General features: G+C 38.8%; 1 protein-coding gene across 1 annotated transcript in view; it reads left to right on the plus strand.

Annotated features, from left to right (window-relative positions):
- Positions 1-18,656, plus strand: part of NKAIN3 (sodium/potassium transporting ATPase interacting 3) — a 293,698-nt gene extending 275,042 nt beyond the window's left edge. The window contains exon 7 of the mRNA XM_021688357.1: positions 18,583-18,656. Within this exon, the coding sequence (XP_021544032.1) occupies positions 18,583-18,656 (74 nt within the window). The remainder of the gene's footprint in view (positions 1-18,582) is intronic.
- Positions 18,657-19,872: the final 1,216 nt, after the last annotated feature.

The raw sequence follows: 19,872 nt of genomic DNA on the forward strand, positions 1-19,872 counted from the left end.
TTATACACACCCCGACATCTTTATGTTATCTTTCATATCTCTTTCCTCAGACCTTACAAGAATTTAAATTACCCATTCCCCGCACGAGAGAAAAAAATCTCATTAATTCACAATAAAGTATAAATGGTTTGTGCACTTATATTCCCTAGAAATTTTCACTGGCTATTTGTCAGGAAGTTGATACCAGCAAGCAAAGAACACCTACTACCCCAGAGCAGGTTTTAATGTGCCATGTTTCCACTTGAAACGGGATGTTAGAAATTAAATGAAGGCGGTCCTAACTCTGCCAATATCTAGCTCCGTTCACATCAACAACTCGAATCACCTCTGAGGGGATCCCAAAGGCACTCTGGGCTCTAGCACTGCAGCTCTATGGAAGATGTCCGTGCTGGGTGATTATCTCAAGGTGCAATCAAATGCATCACATTTTTTACATTCATTTACAAATGGTAAATACCAGCAGCTGTTGAAACCATCCTGATCTCTCTGCATCAGATTAATAGTCGATGGAGTGTGAAGCATAAGCCTCACCCCTTAAAGCAAGCCTTCTACACAAATGCCAGTCGAGCTCTGGAAGGCACAATCACATCTCTTTACAGGCCTGTTTCAGGCTGAAGCTGAGGTTGGAGCTTCCAGGTTCTCACTGTTACCCAGCTGCCTACTGTGCGTGGCATGCCCTTAAGTTGAGAAGGAAGAATGTGGGATCTGCCATCCAGATGATAGAAAATGGAAGATGAGGGATTTGGGAGCCAGATGTGATTATGGAGGAGCAGAGTCAGAAGTAAAAAAAAATCCACACCCTCCTGGCACCCTAAGTGCACAGTGAGAGGGAAAAAAAAATGGGCTGTAAGAATTGTATGTGGATCCTGTGCAATGGTTTTGTTCTGGATTATTAGTTGGAAAACTTAGGAGCCCAGGGGAAAGAGCAACTGACAGCATTCTGATGGGGCTTCCTGTCTCCATTTTAATTCTAAATTCAGTATCCTTACCCCAATGCTTCTCAGTGAGTACCTTGATCCCTCCTTTCTCTCCATCTGTTCCTAAGCTGTCCTGACGCTATAGAGAACTACATGGCCGCATCCACTGGCCCCGATGCATCTGCACAATGTCACCTGTGAGCACGCTTCTCGCTCATTCCGAGTCAGCACCTTCTCCAGGTCCCTTAAAAATGCAGTCTTCGAGCTCCCTACCCTCACTTCAGGGATGAGGAAATGAAGTCCAGAGAGGTGATGTGATTCCCAGCACCCTTGTCCTCCTCTGCCCAACACTCTCAGCACGAAGACTCTACCACTAAGACTGTCACAAAGGAAATGAAAGCCAAATAGGCAGGAGTCCCTAGAAATTCCTGGAGTCTCTCTCCCATCAGGACTGTCTATATTTACCCATGATTATTTTCTTCCTGACAGAAAAAGAGGGCTTCATTCCCTCCCACATAGTCAGGCACTCTTTCCATTAATTATTCCTTCTCGCTCTCTCTCTTACTCTCTCATTCTCCCCAGCCCCCTCATCTATAACTCTTTTTCTCCCCTCTTCCTGCCCAGTTTCTTCCTCTTGCTGGATCTTTTTCCTTAGCTTATGAATAAAGTCACAAAATTAAAAAAAAAAAAAAACAACAGAAATTACCCGGACCTTACCCCCACACCTGGACAGCTAGCTTTCCCATCTCTCGTGCTTCTTTCCTCCATGTTCAGACTTTTCTACAAAGTAGTTCAGACTTACAGTGCTCACTTTCTCACCTCCTATTCACTGTCAGGCCTTCTGTCCTACATTATTACCGAAAACACTCACTCAGAGGCTGGCAATGACCTCTTAATTGTCAAATTCACTTAGATCTCATCAAGCTTCATTATAATTGATGGCTTTGGTTACTGTTGACTCTTCCCTCCTTGAAAATTTTCTCTTCTGGCTCTCCCATCTCTTGAGTTTTGCCACACAATTCCATCTCTTGAACAGCACTTATTTTACCAATTAAAAGTTACTTCTAATGTCCTTATGCAAATTAAGCAGATTTCTGATGCAGACACAGGTAACAAATTTTGAGTTAGTACTTACCCTGGCTAGTTTTGGAGAGATGACTTATCATTTAGTCCTTAAAATGTTAACTTGCCATCCCTAGTAAATAGCTTATACTCCCACTGTTACACTGAAGCATTTTAACTAAGATCAGACAATAAAACAGAAACATTTTAAAGGCCAACCAATAAAACAGATGTTTATCCCTTTTAGATAACAAAATGGCACATAATATTCTCAAGAGCTACATTCTTGGACCAAATATTTAAAGGAAACCTGATTTTATAATTCCTTTAAAGAAATGTCATAAAAGTAACCAACAATAAAAGGTGCATAAGGAATACTCATCTTCATGTGCTTTTACTAAGTACTTTAGTGAGTAAGAAACAAGTAATTTAGTGTTCCTTCTGGGAGCAACATTTGGGACTGGAAACTAAGTGAGGTATTTGGGAGTATTCCTATAACTTGGATGCCAGCATGAAAATAAAGTAGGAGAGCAATAAGAGAATGTATTTCTTCTTCTGAGTTGTATGAGGTGCAAAGTAAATTAATTCTAAATTATACCTAACCAGCCTTTTAATTTTGTCCACGTTTTTTTCTCATAGAAGGAAACAAGAGCGTGTTCTCTCTCTCCCTCTCTTTCTCAATCTCTTTCTCTCCCTCTCTGTCTCTCTCTCATTTGCTCTTGCTCTTGCTCTCTCTCTCTAATTTTAAGAAGAGTTAAAAGTGTATCCAGAGAACCGCTTTCTTTGCCACATATAGTTCAATCAACTGCAAAGCTTGTTAACATTTCCCAGCCCTTATTCGTGGAAGACCACCTTCACAAATTTTGTTATAGCTATGTACAAGCTTGTGCCAGAGACTACCAGCTACTCACTAGACCCATTTGTTTGTTCTTCTCTTGGCACATAACTGGACTGCATTCTCCACCTTCCTGCAGTCGGGTGTCCCTTGACATTGAATTCGAGATCGTGGAAGGTGAGCAAAAGGGATATGCCCACTTCTAGACCTGGCCCCTAAACAACTTCTATATGTGGTTCTTCACGCTCTTCCCCTTTCTACCTGTAAGATACAGACAAACATAGACGCTTTGGAAGCCATGTGTTTAAAATGGTGCAGCTACATTGTTGAAGGGACTAGGGTCACCGAGTCATTTCTTGGAGGAGGAGAGTTGACCATGCAAATTGAGGAGAGGGTGATGAGTGCCTTTGAGGCACGAGGCGCTGAGAAGCAGCCCAGAGGGTATGGTCGGGGAAGGGGTTCCCAGGGGTGGAGACCCTGAAGTAGAAACGGGCAATAGTTCCACCACCAAAGGGAGAGTGGGACATTGCAGGTATTCCACAAAATGCCAGTGCCTCCATTGTGCCCACAAAGGTCTCGTGGAGGAGATAGCCCCGAAGCTGAGACCGAAAGGATAAAAAGGAAGCTGTACATTCCGGGCAGAAGGAGGAGCAAGTGCAGAGGGAGTCACTTCCGGGAAGAGGCTTCCAACCAAAGCAAAGGCTTTGACTTCAGCACTGGGTTCATACTGGCTGCTCTCAAAGGTCAAAAGGCAATCGGGACTCCCCTGGCCGGCTGACTCGGAAAAGACTAGTGAATTAAAAGGTAGATTGTATCAGGGACTTAGTTTTAAACCCTGTGTTGAGCAGGAAGGCTATGGGGAAAATGATGAAGAGCATACCATTTTTTTACAGTGGGAGAAAAAACAACACACAGCTTGGACTTCAGTTTTCTTTTCTTTTCCTTTGTTCTATATTTGCCCCATTTTCTATTTATTCACCTACATGTTTATTTGGAAAAGTAAGTTAAATGTGTTTTTTTTTTTCTTACTTAAGGAAAACAAAGACTTTTAGTTACTAGTCCTAAAGTTAAAGCCAACGTGTCATGCTGACTGTACTTTCCTTCTGAGACAACAAAGATGCAAGAAAACAGGTGAAGGCCAAAGTTTCTTTAGGACTTCGTCATTGTGCATTTTCTGATGTCCATGAGGGAAGTTTTCTGTACAGGAGATTCTCTCTGTATCGATTCAGGGTTTAAAATCACTGTGCAATTTACTAAAGTGACAACAGTTTTGGGACGCCTGGGTGGCTCAGTCAGTTAAGCGTCTGCCTTTGGCTCAGGTCATGATCCCAAGGTCCTGGGATCGAGTCCCACATCAGGATCCTTGCTCAGCAGGGGGCCTGCTTCTCCCTCTACCTGCCACTCCCCCTGCTTGTTCTCTCTCTCTCTCTGACAAATAAATAAATAAAATATTTAAAGTGACATTTTTAAAACCTGGTTTTTCCTAACCTCTAAAGGCTACATAGAACTTTCACTATTCCATTTATAAATCTAGTACATTTAATAATGACTTTTTGGGGAATTATTTTTATTTCTTTCTATAGTGGTAGAATATACATAATATAAAATTAACCATTTGAACATATTTACGTGTACAATTAAGTGGCAATAAATACATTCACAATGTTGTGTAACCATCCCCAATATCCATTTCCAGAACTTTTTCATCATATCAAGAGGAGCTCTGTCCCCATAAATAATGACTCCTCATCTCCCTCTCCCCGCAGCCTCTGGTAACCTCTATTCTGTCTCTCTGTGTTTACCTATTTACTTTCTGTCTCTGTGTATTTACCTATTCTAGGTACCTCATATAGGTGGAATCTTACAGTATTTGTCTTTTTGTGTCTGACTTATTTCATTTACCATAATGTTTTCAAGGTTTATCCATATTGTAGCATGTATCAGAATTTCACTCGTGTGTAAGGTTAAATAATCTTCCATTGGACTTTCAGTTACTATTTGATCTACTTAAATTCAGTAGTCTAAATTCCTTTAAATAATCTACTCCCACTTACAGTTTAAACTAAAGCCCTTTAAACATTTAACCTACACTCGTGAATTCATTATAATTACCATTCCTTTGAAGCCCTTCAAATATTCACCCTGATAAACAAAACACTCACTAGTTTTTAAACTATTCCAACAAATCTAATAAATCTAATAAAATAAGCCTATGTATCTATTGAATCTCAAATTTTCTTAACTATTACACAAATATAATAAAGTCTCCCCACGTCTTTCAACCTAAAATCACAGTGTAAAATTAATTATCCAATTCAAAATTTGAATTGGTTTTACAGGGTGAATCTGCCAGACCTAATAGAATCTGTCTGATTATATTAAGAATCACAAAGATTGTACATACCAAGTAAACACAGATTATCCCAATGATTACAAAATCCTAATCTGTACTTCATAAAAGAGTTTTAAAACTGTGGAATTGACTTCCTTTGCTCTCTCTATAGTCAATTCCTAGTGTTAGCAATGCATTTCTCCAATAAATAAGCATCTCAAACAATTTGAGTTTGCTAACTGCTGAGGGATTTTCAGCTGGCAAGCAGGACCTAAATTCCACTAATGGATTTATGGGGCTTTTTTCTAATAGTTGGTAGAATAAGAAGAGATCTCATTCCATACCTTTCAAATGTGACTAGTTTAGCACCCCCAACACCAGGACTCAGATGACATTAGATTTCAGTATACAGAAGACTTTGTTCCTATTAAGAGTCTTTTCGGTTGGTTTTATATACGCTAATTCTTTAAAACATTTTAATGTCTTTCCATGTGACTCAACAGACATCCACGTACTTCTTCCAACCATATCACCTGATAGAATTCTGTGTTCATTCTATATTCTAGGTAGGTTACCAATTCTTGTAGACATTTAAATAACTTTAATTGGATTCTTCAATTCTCTCATATCTCCTCTTGTTCCAAGGTCACTGACCTGTCAAGATCCAAAAGTATTTATAGTTCAGACTCAGCACATTATTGTTTAATTTTAAAGCTTAACGAAGGTTAAATAGCTAATTCTTTATTGATTCATCCATTCAAGAAACAGTTATTGAAAGAATTCCGTGTGTTAGGCCACAGGGATACATAGATGAATAAGACTTGGTCCCTTTCCTAAGAGATTTTATGTTCTAATAAGTGAGCCAAACATGTAAATAATTACAGAACAGTCAAGTGCAGATAATGATCTCTTTAAAGTAAATCACATGCACAGAAAAAATAAGCAGAGCTAATTGTCTCTCAGAACACCAAGCATGGCTACTCAGAGCATGTGAACATGGTCTTAAATGAAGAATATTACATCACCAGGAAGGAAACAAAGAAAATACATCTTAAATATTGGGGAAATATGTCAAAAAAGCTTGGGAAAACCAAAGAATATTCAAGAAGGCCTAAGGAAAACCTGAATTACACAAGAAGTGGTGAGTAATTGGGTATGTTCAGTTCACCAAGTGAATGGTCGGGTCAGCTTTGAGGGACCTTGAATTCTGTCTTATACCAGTGATTCAGAACCTATTTCATATTTTAGCACTCACAGAGAAAGCTAACATTTATAGGGCACTCTGTGGTAAATAAATCACTTTTCTCCCAGCAAGAAATGACTGGCCCAGAGGGCTAGCTACCCCAAGCTATACACACACACACACACACACACACACACACACACACATGCATGCACACCAGGAAATGAAGGAATCGATATCTTGTCACATCTGTACCTATTCAGGTCACACCAGTTGGGATGCTCTGCTAGATGATGTGGAGTCAATAAATGGGTTTAATTTTGGGAAGAATATGATCAGATTCAATTTTCTTTGAACAGTAATTCAAAGAAAGAGGAAAGGATTTATTAAAAAGATCTCAAAAGAAATGGCATTTTTTTGGATAGAGATTGTCCTAGGACAAGGAGAACCAAAAGTAATAATAGAAGCCATGAAAAATAATAATATTCAAGTGGAAATGTCCAGAATTGTAGGAACATACAATAAAAAGGAATTACAGAGAGTCTTCAAAGTCAACAGGTATTTGTGACTTGATTGGCTAGATTTAAATGAAAATGATAAAAATTTATTGGGTAAAAAACTGGATAACTAAGAAAAAATTAATTAGGTAGGGAAAAAATGATAACTGTTTAGACAAATTCTTAAAACTGTTTTCAGTCCTTACCTTTTTGAGCATTACCTTTCCTCTCAGCCATTCCAGGCTACTTTATTGACCCCAGAGAGATTTTAGAAATGCATTATTCCATTATTTAAAAATTATCTTAAAGTGGGAAGCAACTGTCAGCACTCATTATGGGAACACCTGATTCCTGAGATCTAGACCCAGGAGAGCAACAGAAGCTAGTAAGGCAGCCAAATACAAATGAAAAGGGAGATGTTTTCAGGATTTTCTTTTTTATCTTGTTTTCTCTAGAGTAAAACGGTCCTCCAGATGAGCCCAGCAGTAATGACATGGAGGCCTTCAGCCATCTGAAGTCAGTGAAGTTCAGTGATTCTGAACAGACAGTGATTGAAAAATCACAAAACTTTGAAAAGGCCTTCAGTAAAGCCAAACAGTAGTTAAGAACAATGAGCAGTCGGTTAAGAACAGTGAGCAGTCAGTCATTCCATCCGACTAAGATTAACTGAAGGGCTAGGAGTGGATCTACTCAGGACGCCTGGGTGACTGAGTCGGTTAGGCATCTGCCTTCGGCTCAGGTCCTGATTCCAGGGTCCTGGGATCGCCCCACATCAGGCTCCCTGCTCTGCAGGAAGCCTGCTTCTCCCTCTCCCACTCCCCCTGCTTGTGTTCCCTCTCTCGCTGTGTCTCTCTCTGTCAAATAAATAAATAAAATCTTAAAAAAAAAAAAAGAATAGATCTACTCTAGCAAAACAGAGGGCAAGGGAAGAAAGGAAAAAAAATTATTTACTGTCTTTCAAAATAGGAGAAAAACAAAACTAAAACGTGTGTGCGTGTGTTGAGGGGCTAGGCTAGCGGAAGCAGATGCGTCACAGGCATCTTTATAAAGATGGCACAACTCTTGCAGCTAAGAGCCAGGCGAGAAACCGCAGTAATAGATGATTATTATCAGAGCACCTTGAAGGGACACTGCAGCTAAGTTCCCCTGCAGAAGAATCAAAAACAAAATACTAAAGACGGGCCATGGGATCCTTACATAATGACTAGAATAAGCATATCACTGCCTCCAAAGGAGTAACGCCGAGCACGTTATGAAGAAGTCGCTTTTAGCACTTTGCACCAAGGGGATATATTATCTACAAAGAACCCCACAGAGTGACATGAAATACCGAGAAAAAAGAGAGATCTCCCCTCAGGGTTTGTGCTACTGCAGGGAAGTGGCGGGATGGGGTAGAGAGTAGGGAATAAAAGCAATGCCAATCAAAGCTAAACAAGTGGTGATGGAGATGGTCACGTGTGCACTAGGCGGGGCCTGTGCCCTGGATCCACACTCCGGGACTACTTAGCACGAGCCTTGGCGAGAGGGAGAGCGATGCTCCCAAATGACACTCAACTCCACAAATTCTACTTCCACTGAGCCTTATTTCCTTCCTTGCACCAGGCTTTTATACAGGGAAGCGTACCTTTCCAGAATTAAAAAAAAAAAAAAAATGTTCAGAGAAGATGAAACCTCAGGCTACAAAGTGTGGCAGGCTAGCCGCGTTGCCCTCCTCCAAACTAGCCGCTCTTTCCAAATAGGAGAAAATCAAACTAGACACAAATTCAGTGTTAAGTTCCTCAAGCACAGACACTCTTCGGGAGAACAGGGGGAAGAGAATGTTGGAATTCTCACGAATCATGCTTATCCTAAGCTAACCGAAACTTCTGGAATTTCAGAAATCAATACTTGATGGGAATGTGTCATCAGAATAAGATAAATGTGCAAATAAGATCAGTAACAGCCTGTCATTTGCTGTATGCTTTCTGAGTGCAGCCCTCCATGGCCACGGTCTCATCTAGGACAACCACACCGTGAGGCAGTCACTGTTCTTACTTTATAGATGAGTACACTGAGGTTTTCCCCAACTCACATAACCTGTAAGATGTGGAACTAATACCTGACCTAGATATTTCAAGTACCAAAGTCCATATGCTTTCCAACACGCAATTATGCTTTTCTTTCCAACAAGGATAACAACCAAATTCTTCATAAGTAGGTAAAGAAAGAGATATTGGTCACTCACTAGATTAAAACCAGAGCATTCATGTTTAAATATTGAGTGAGAATATAAATTTCTTGCACACTGTGGAGAAAAATAATGGGCTAGCCTATTAAAATTTAAGTGGAGACAGGGAGTCATATATAATGTAATACATCCAATGATCTCGCTCCAAATCAGTTGTCTTGTTTTATTTAGCACAGAACACTAAATAGGCAAAACTTACATTAGCATAACAATCTGAAGATCCAATTCAAATACTACAAAACTGTGAAAACAAACTTCTTCCCTATGCTCTCCCCCCCCAAAAGATGTGCCAAAAATGTGACTTTCCTTATTTTCACAAAACCAGACTTTGCATTTCTTCCCCATGGTAGTCACATCCAAGAAGACTCAGCCATTTCAGTAATTTCTCAGCCACCTCAGAGAGGAGCTCAGGGAGGGCTGTCCTCCCAGCCCTGATTCTGAGGTGAAGGTTGATGTGGTGGCATCATCTGTGAGGGGCAGGGCTGAGCATCCACTGAACTGAGCAGTGGTTCCACTGTGGCCTCAACTGTCAACCAGGTCTCACTCTTGGCTGTCAGCACTTTGTGTATAACCCATAGTCAGCCTGGGACCCTAGATCAACTTCCTGAGCACAACTGCTCTTTCCCTTATGTCTTCCATATCTCACACAAAGGTCTCTTGTAGCCAACCCTAACTCAGAAACATAGAGAGAGGGGAATTCAGGAAATTCCATCTTAGATAAATTGACACATTACAAATCACAATATTTAATGATAAAACTGAGGTATTACTCTTTTGAGTGTATCCTATGGAATCCAAATGACATAGCAATTTAATATCATAATCATCCATTTAAAAAGTACCTGGGGCGCCTGGGTGACACAGTCAGTTAAGCATCTGACTCTGAATTTTTGCCCAGGTCATGATCTCAGGGTGGTGAGATCGAGCCCCACATTGGGCTCCACACTGGACGTGGAGCGTACTTAAGATTCTCTCTCCCTCTCCCCTCCCTCTCTAAAAACAATTTTAAAAATTAAAAAAATTAAATTAAATTAAAAGTACCTCAATAAGCTTTAATTAAGTTCAAATTTTAAATTGTTCCAGTTCCTTTTGGAACTTGTACCTCCATTCCACTTGACCCATAGAATTCTGTCCTAATGAAATATGTTTATCCTTAAAATTTTTTCTTAGCCTATCATACATATGAAAAATTGTTTATAGATTGAAATTTTATTTTCAATAAATGTTATTTTTTGATGAATAAAAGTTCTTAATTTGTATAGCCCCGTTATCAGTCTTAAGTCTTAAATTAGGAAATTTCATGGTTTATTCTTATTTCAGATTGTCCTAACTAATCTTGAGTTGATTCTTTGCTTTTTCATATATATTTTAGGATCAGCATTTGGGTTAAACTGCTGAAAGTTTTACTGGGATTGCTTTGAATCCATCGATTAACTGAGCCACAGATCAAATTATATCTTTATAGCATTGAGTTTCACAATCCATGAATGTTTTCTCTTCTTCTATTTGTTTAAGACACCTTTCATTTCTTTCAATATGTTTTGTTGTATTCAGTGTAAAGGAATTTTTACAGATTTTTTAGATTTATTCCTATAAATAAAAATTTAATTTTTTTCCTGTGACGAGATTTTAAGTGTTAAAATTTGTTTTTGGATGGGGTCATACTTACAGTTATTGCCTACCAACATGATTGAGCAAACATAAAAGTATTCATCAATATGTGTAATACGTTTCCATTTGCTCAGTCATGTTGATAGCCAATAATTGCAATTATAACCCATCCAAAGAAAAACTTAAATGAAAAATGCAACATTTAGTGGAAGATACCTCTTAATGAAATGGAGTGTTTTTTTTTTTTCAACTGGTCCATGTATTCATGGATGAGTATTAGTTATTGTTAGGATGACATAGTGTACCTCACATACTTTCAATAGGTGGTGCTAGTGTTGGTTGTATTTATAGAAACCTTGTACACAGAAAAAATATGAGAATGGAAGGACTTTGGTTACAGCAAAGTCATTCAATTATTATTTTTTTTTTTTAAAGATTTTATTTATTTATTTGAGAGAGAGAGAATGAGAGACAGAGAGCACGAGAAGGAAGAGGGCAGAGGGAGAAGCAGACCCCCTGCTGAGCAGGGAGCCTGATGCGGGACTCGATCCCGGGACTCCAGGATCATGACCTGAGCCGAAGGCAGTCGCTTAACCAACTGAGCCACCCAGGCGCCCTCAATTATTTTAATTCCTTGCTTCCACAGATAGTTTTGAGGGCCTCCCTTGTACCAGGTACTGTTTTAGGTACTGAGGATATAGTGGTGAACAAAATCAGACAAGATCAGACAAAAATTCTTATCTCATAAAGCTTAAATTGTGGTAAGGGAGTCAGACAACAAATAAGATTTTTTTAAGTAAAATATATAATATAGCATGACAAATAGTGATAAGCACAAAAGAGAAAAAAAACCAGGGGAGAAGGAAAGACAAGTGGGGAGGAGTGAAATTATAAGTAGAATGGCTGAAGATATATGTGAAAAAGTACACAGTGATCTAGTATCAAAACATGTTTTTAAAGTACTAAAATGTATTACAAATTTTTTTTGATAGCAAAAAAATGGAGCCATCTACCTTGTCATTTGTAGCTATTATTTTATCATCACGTGATTATAAAACAACTATTTTGTTTAGTGCCCTGGAGGATGATACATACCCTCCAGATAAGATTCCGGATGGCTGAGATAAATACCTTTCATGGTAAAGTGGAAAGAAGACAATTGTGGAGGAGGATGAGGGAACCAAGAACCAGAACAGCCTCGGGTACTTTCTCAGGACACACAACATTTTGGAATTAAGGCTCTTAGAATGAGCACCTGAAACTGCACACCGTTTGCAAAGTCTGTACATCTGGGCTTGCATTTCCCAGCTGAAGACTCCTGGTCTTTTAATGCTTCCCCTCCCCCTCCCAAGCACAAGGAGAGGCTGGATGTCCTGGACAGACCTGGGGTTGCTTCCGGACTTTCCAGAATCTCCCAGTGACAGCTTCCAGTGTTTTCCAGACCAAGCTGCCAACAGTGACAATGACAGTGATACCGGTTCTCCGTGTCACTACCTGAGACTGAGGGCGACAAGACAGAAATGAGAAGAGCCCATTTCGCGTGGCTGTCACCAGGCAGGAAGAGATAAAAATGTTGAAACACTCAGCCCAACCTCTAGGACTGAGGACTCTGCTCTCCCGGCCCCAGGGGCTGACTTATCCTTGAGCATCTCAATGGGCCCAGGTGCTTCCCTTTTTGAGTTACATGTGCTTTCTGAAAGGTGGGTGACACTTTAAACTTCCTGCACCATGAAGAGAACAAGGAATAGCCATCAAGCTCACATTTGGGTATCATGTGTCTGCTTGAAGGGCTATTCAGGTCATAAAGCCATTTGGGGCAAGCAGTGCCCAGCATACACCCATCACGACGCGGTGCGCAGTCCGACCGTGAGCTGCAATTTGGCACAGCACAGCATGCCCTCTGAAAGCTCAGGTTCTGCAGACAGGAAATGACAGCAGATCAGTGATGCTGCAAAGTAGCTCATTCCCTAGCAGCATAGGCAGAGTTTAGTTGCCAGCTACCTCTGAAATCACTGTTCTTTCCTAAAAGCCCTCATTATCTGCGGGGTGCTGCAAAATCCTATCTCCGTGAACTCCGTTGGTGTCAAGCCTCTACCCTGGCTTTTCTCTTATGAATTCATATCACAGAACAAGTAAACCGCAACCCAACAGTCCCAATATTTGAGTTCTTGAAGGCCTGAGCAATGCTTCCTTAAGACATTATTCCCGGCAACCTGTGCAATCAATGTTTATTAGAACAGTCTCCTACCTAAATAGCAGGAACAATGGTAGACCAGGAAGCAAGTTCAGAATAAATACATTAATTGGTTCTCATCTTCCTGAGTCTTTTCATTGCTCTGCAGCTAAAGGCACTGTTCCAGGGCCTCGGTGTTTCTTAATTCAGTGACAAGGTAGCAAGCAGCTTAACTGGATCAGAAACAAAACACCTATATTCGGGTAATTATTTGGTGAATATAGTTAAACCTGGGGCAAAGATGTGCTTGCTGCTTTAGGTGTATAAAGTCAATCGGGTTTGCAATGTCTGAGTGAGGAACCAAGTCAGTAGCACTGAGTTACCAATTGGAAACTTCATTTATGACAAAAAGTTTCCTGTAGTCAAATCGAAAAGTTGCAATTGGTTGTGTATCTTTTACAAATGGAAAAAAACTCCAGATCTGTACAGTGAGATGTTGCTTTAAATCTAGAGTAGATTTGTAATTCCTTCAGGTCAGGGAAAATCCCCATCAGGCATATGGAATGGCTAAAGTAACCGCAAAGATATTTGGTTACAAGTAACATGATTTCTTCCAAGAAGTCGCTTGGTTGTGCTGTGAAAATGAAACTGTTCGGGGCGCCTAGGTGGCTCAGTCGTTAGGCATCTGCCTTCAGCTCAGGTCATGGTCCCAGAGTCCTGGGATAGAGCCCCGCATCAGGCTCCCGGCTCAGCAGGAAGCCTGCTTCTCTCTTTCCCACTCCCCCTGCTTGTGTTCCCTCTCTCGCTGTGTCTCTCTCTGTCAAATAAAATCTAAAAAAAAAAAAAAAAGACAATACAGAATATACGGAGTATACAGAATTCAACTTCATTGTCCTTCAGGTCACACAGCAAACTGTTTCCCCCACACCCACCCCCTTGTCTCCCCACGCTTCCTTCTGTCTTTCCCACGTCTTCCATGGCCCGTCACCCTTCTGTCAAAGATCCCCGGTTGGAGTGCTCGCTGTAACAACTACAATTACAGATTTCGTGGAAGTTTCCTTTCTAATCTTCTTGTTCCAATACCTCTGAAAACCTGTCTACGCCTTTATTGTTCCTTCTCATGTTTTGTTGAAATTCAGTTTTTTTCTACTGGAAAAATTCCTTAATTCAGCATCTTCTTACATCTTTCTCATGAAAATGAATTTTAGAATGCATAGTTGCTTTACTTTTTAATCATATAATATGACTCCCTTATGGAAAACTTAAAAGCCGAAGGTCTTTCCTACTGAGTTGTTTTCAAGTTTTTTATTTAGTCATCTTTAAAAAAAAATTCTTTGTGTTTTAAAAGCACTTGACATCATTAGAAAAAAAAGAGAACTTTCAGAATCTGTACACGCACCCTCCATTTGTGCTCCAATTTACTCATTTACTTGAACTATTTTTCCACTCTGGCAAATGGCAAGTATTTGCATATACATAAAAAACTAATTTTTATATAGGAACATCATTATCTATGGACTTGTAGGCTTCTGTTGTCAGAAAGCCACATTGCATTCCATCCATAAAGGATTCTTGATGTTTTCAGTTTCTTAAGTACATACCTTTTTTTTTTTAATTACCTACTTTTCAATGATTCCTCCTTAATAGTTATATTTTTTGGAGGTCTTGCCTAGTTCCGGAAACTTGATAATTTAAGTTTTACCAATATGTAATATTTAATACTAGAGATTTGAAAATTTTACCTCACACTAAAATTCTGATATGCAGAGAAAGTGTAGCTCATTTATTGTGCCATCCACTGGGATGACCATGTGTCTTCGTTGGGTTGAAACGGTCTCTGTTTGACACAGGTTGTCCTGCCATCCTGTCTAGTTTAGGCTTTGTCCTAGATTTTTTGGTTTTCAAATGAAATATTATCATTAATAATTGTTCTAGTTTGGGTAAACTGATAGTTCACCAAGCTTCTGCCATAGTCTCCTCAAGATGTGTGAGAAACAAGCGCAATGAGTACAAGCCTCCTTTTAACACATGGTTAAATGTGTAAGAAAACCACCGCCCCCTGCCGTCTTCTCCCCACATCTTTAAGGATATAGTGCAACTAGGACCTTTCTTTCAAGGACAGTGTGTAGATCAATCAATGATTAAAAAGGTAGATGCTTGGACAGGAGTAGCAGAGATAGCTAGCTCCTTTCAGTGCCAAGTGGAGGTGCACCAGCCCACAGGAGCTAGGTGGGGTTAGTAGGGGGCACGCAGAAGTGTAATGACTTCCCAACGAAGCTGCAGTGTTTTACCAACAAAAATAGAAACTCTAGTTTTCAAAATGTATATGTATATATAAATGTATATATAATACATAATACATATAACATATATAGTATGTATTTAATATGATAACATATATTACATATATTATAAATATTTATATACACAGAGTAGGGTAAATAAACTAGAATTTTTTTTCACCATTCAGATTTTTATGAATAATGCTGTTATAAACATCTATGTACAAATTTTGTGAGGACATATGTCTCCATTTCTCTTGGATCTGTTCCTAGGAGTGGAACTACTGGGTCATATGGTAACTCTTTTGAACCATTTTAGGAACTGACTAACTGTTTTCCAAAGTGGCTGCACCATTTTACATTCCCTCCAGTCATGTATGAGGGTGCTAATTTCTCTACATCCTCACCAACATTTGTTATTATCTGATATGTTTATTCTAGCTATCTTAGTGGGTATAACGTAGTATCTCATTGTGGTTTTGATTTGCATTTACCTGAAAACATTTTGGTAATGAGCTTGATGTTGAAAACAAAAAGAACTTCAGGATGGCAGATACATTTTCTGTCTTTGCTTCTCTTCATCCATCACAGTTAAGAACATTTCAGCCTTTAAAGAAATACTTTGTAAATCAATCTAATTTTCCTACAATAGTTGTGAGCGTTTTTATAAATGAGTCTTCTACATTTTAGTTGCATTGTATTCAAGGTTAGTTGAAAATTTTAAATTGAGGGGCGCCTGGGTGGCTCAGTCGGTTAAGCGACTGCCTTCGGCTCAGGTCATGATCCTGGAGTCCCGGGATCGAGTCCCACATCGGGCTCCCTGCTCGGCGGAGAACCTGCTTCTCCCTCTGACCCTCCCCCCTCTCATGAGCTCTCTCTCTCTCTCATTCTGTCTCAAATAAATAAATAAAATCTTTAAAAAAAAAAAAAAGAAAATTTTAAATTGAATCATTCAACAAATGAAGCAGCCCCAAAATCATCCTTTGAAGCTTTTAGTAAATGGCAGTAATTGAGAGCTTATGAAAAGGAGAACACTGAAATTTATGCTCACCAAAGGAAGAGAACCAGGCAAATTAAATAATGAGAACTCAAATGTTATGCAAGATTTAATTTTTCAATTTTATAATTTCCTCTTGAAATATCTCGACTTGAGAAAAGACTCTTTAGACAGAGCTCCTGTTTTTAATTGGATAAATTTATATTCTGCACCAAAATGAAAAGAAGCTGATTTGTGAGAAGGCCTAAAAATGTTACAGCATTTATATTTGATTTTAAAAAATCATAAATAGATACAATGTATATTTTGTTGTCTTATAAAAATTTTGGCAAAGATACACTAAATGAAGGTAAAATAACAGTAACTGGGAAAGTATTTGGGCTAAATAACATTACACATATCCACTCTTTAGCAAACTTGCTTAGAGATTACCAGTGCCTTATATAGAGTATATTTCCTTAGTTAAAAATATGATTTACAGAATTGATTAGATATCAACAATTTCAATTTTACTAACCATAAAAAAATTTTTGAAAAAGATTATAAATAAATCTATGAAAATAATAAAACCATGTTTTATATATATATATATGTATATATATATATATATTCTGGTGATAGAGACAGACATGGCTAAGGAGCAGATTCACAGTAGTCCATGAATTTATACCAAAAATAATGATTCTGTTAATGTTACATTTTAATGTTCAAATGATCACTATAAAAAAGTTTTCTTTTTGTTTTGATTTAAAGCATACAGATATCAGGGGCGCCTGGGTAGCTCAGTCAGTTAAGCATCCGACTCTTGGTTTCTACTCAGGTCATGATCTCAGGGTCCTGGGATCAAGCCCTGCATTGGGCTCTGTGCTCAGCAAGGAGTCTGCTTGAGATTCTCTCCTTCTTCTTCTGCCCCTCTCCCCCCATCCCGCTCACTCTCTCTCTCAAAAATAAATAAATAAATCTTTGAAAAAACTATAAAGCATACAGATACATGCTATCTTTATTTTTATAAAAAATTTTATTTTTAATATGATTTTTCAGTTGAATTATTTTATTCACAAATGTATATATTTATAATTTTGTTTATTTTTAACACCCACTTTAACTTTGAAAAGTGCCTTGTAATCACAACTTTTAATCAGTGTGATTTTCCTTCTAATTTCCCACCCATTGGTCAGCAAGATGAAGGAGTAGATGTTTGATTAGGTATCTAATCTGATAAAAATTTTGTCCAATCCGACCATTTAAATGGTCCCTAGGCACTGCTTATTCTCTCTGGGAAAATCTTTTCAGTGTCTCGGATTGACTCCTCTTTCGCTGTTTCTCTCCCTAACATAGTGTCCGGGTAACTTATGTGACCTGGTAGGAAAAAGATGGGCTTCAGGTTCCTCTAATCTCCAAGGGGATTGCCTGGAAATGGTCCCTGCCACTTGGTTGTTGTGTACCCCACGAGACTCCAAAGCTCATGTCTACACAGTGATCTGGTGAAGCTTTGATTGACCCAGCCTTACCTCAGCTTCTTCAATCGAGGTAAAAGGATACAGCAGGTCAGGGATTGGCAGAGTGGCTAGACCTAGAGTAGGTCAAGTCTTCAATAGAACTTATATGCTAAGTCTAAACCACAGGTCACTGACATGCCTGTCTTGAGCTGTCTTGATATAATATTCGAGTATTACATACCTAAACATATACTCCCTCACCGAGAGTTCAGTGTCCCTCTATGCCTATGTACCTGTTAATGTTACAGTGCTATAATATAACCAAAGTTTGATGTAAAGCAATTAATACTTTTAATGGATTACAAAAAAAAGGAACAAGAGATGTGAACTAAGATTAGCCTTGGACATTATGATTGGAAAAGAAAGACGGAAGCTGTGATCGAAACAGAAAGAAATTAGAATGAATGTCACCAGCATAGTGATTCTATACAGATTGTGAGACCGGTACCATGCGACCAGAGAAGAGATGAAGCCTTCTTTGCAAAAAGACAGATGCCTATTTATCAAGGATGGCTTGAAGACAAAAAGCATGGACATAGATTATGTGACTTCTCAAAGGTCTTTCTAACGATGCAATAAATATTCTTCAGGAAAAAATTGGATTCTGGCAACAAGACGAGAGGGTACACCTTCTGATATATAGGGGGAAAGGGCATATCCGTATGCCTAAGGACAAACATATTATTTAAAATCTAATGTTACTTAATGTTACTTCATTTTTCACTAAAGTCAATAACAGCTTTGATTTTGTAGTCCATAAGATCCCAAGTTCTTTATGTGTTTCTTAAAAGCTCCCTGTTTTTTGACCATTGATATTTTTAGCAGCCTTTTATATAAGTACACATTTTTCCATTTGTGGTAGATATTTTTTGTTGATATTCTTTTTATGTGTTCTATTTTAAACACCTAGTATTATGTGTGTTTTTATTTACACATTTATTCACATCGGGCTATGTTATATTTTCAGTTGATTTCATAGGCGGACTTGATGCACACTCCTACTACCAGGATCATGTTGAGTTAAAGCCTGTTAACCTGTAAGTAAAGGTGTGATGAGATGGAAAATATTAATCCTTCTAACTTGGTCAAAACTAACCAAACCTGAGATAATTTGGACCTGCTACTACTAATCATTGGTTTAATTTTCCACTCATATTTAAACCACACCTTTTACATGTAACCCAACATCATCATTATTATTCATTCCAAAAATAATTTGAAATAGGTAACATGGTTTATGTTTCTAAAATGGAATTTTTATTGTATTTTTCTTATCAGAGGTTGATTGCCAAATTGGAAAAAAAAAAAAAGGATAATGTAGTCTGTAGAAGAGAAACTAGATATGTGACTTGGGGCTATATTACAGAGGGAAAAGAGGAGAAAGAATAGGTTAGAACCCAGGCTTTATGTGTGTGGTCTCAGGGCCCTTCCTTAATGCCCCTGAGACTTGGTTCTCCCACTTGTAATATGGTTTCACAGGCAGAGGAGGGAGGATGGATTCAATGGGATAACCTTTGACTGTGCCTAGCTCTCAAATATTTGATTAACTGTTCCTAGAGGACATGCAAGCAAGTCAACAACTACAACACAAAAACACCTTAACCTGAACAGATTTCAGTTGAGTATAAGGAAGGAATCGGGGTCGCCTGATTGATAAAATACTAGAAAGCAAGAAAATAGATACAGTGACTCCATTCCTAGAAAACTCTAAGTAACAAATAAACAACTGTAGAAAATGATAGCTATCATGTGCTATGCACTTGGCATGGACTGTCTCTCTTAACCCTCATGGAAATACCGTAATGTACTAATTAATAGTCCCACTTCATAAAAAAGGAAACAGAGGTACATAGAGATTAGACAAATTTCCCAAAGTCCCGTTAGTAGTAAGGGGTGGAGCTGGGATCTATTCTGATTGATAAGCTATCACCATGCCTGATGGTGTGGACGTGTTCAGATGACCTTCCTATTTTTTCAGCCCAATGTTCTACAATTCCGTGGTGATAAAGGAAATTATGTAGAACAGCCACTGGTGTAAGAAACACACATGAAAGCCTTCATCTGCTGCCTCTTCGCCATAGTGGTTCCTGCCCGCATCTGTAGCCCCCTCACCCCCAGCCTTAAGAAACCTGCACTGGGCTCCTCCAACCTCTCCAGGTTGGATTAATTTTATTCTGGCAGAATGATCTAAAGGAAACATACCTCACAAGCTACACAAATCAGCACTGTGCCTGTCACATGACAGATGTTTAAATAA

The sequence above is a fragment of the Neomonachus schauinslandi genome, chromosome 4 (genome assembly GCF_002201575.2).
Source record: "Neomonachus schauinslandi chromosome 4, ASM220157v2, whole genome shotgun sequence".
Taxonomy (NCBI): Eukaryota; Metazoa; Chordata; class Mammalia; order Carnivora; family Phocidae; genus Neomonachus; species Neomonachus schauinslandi.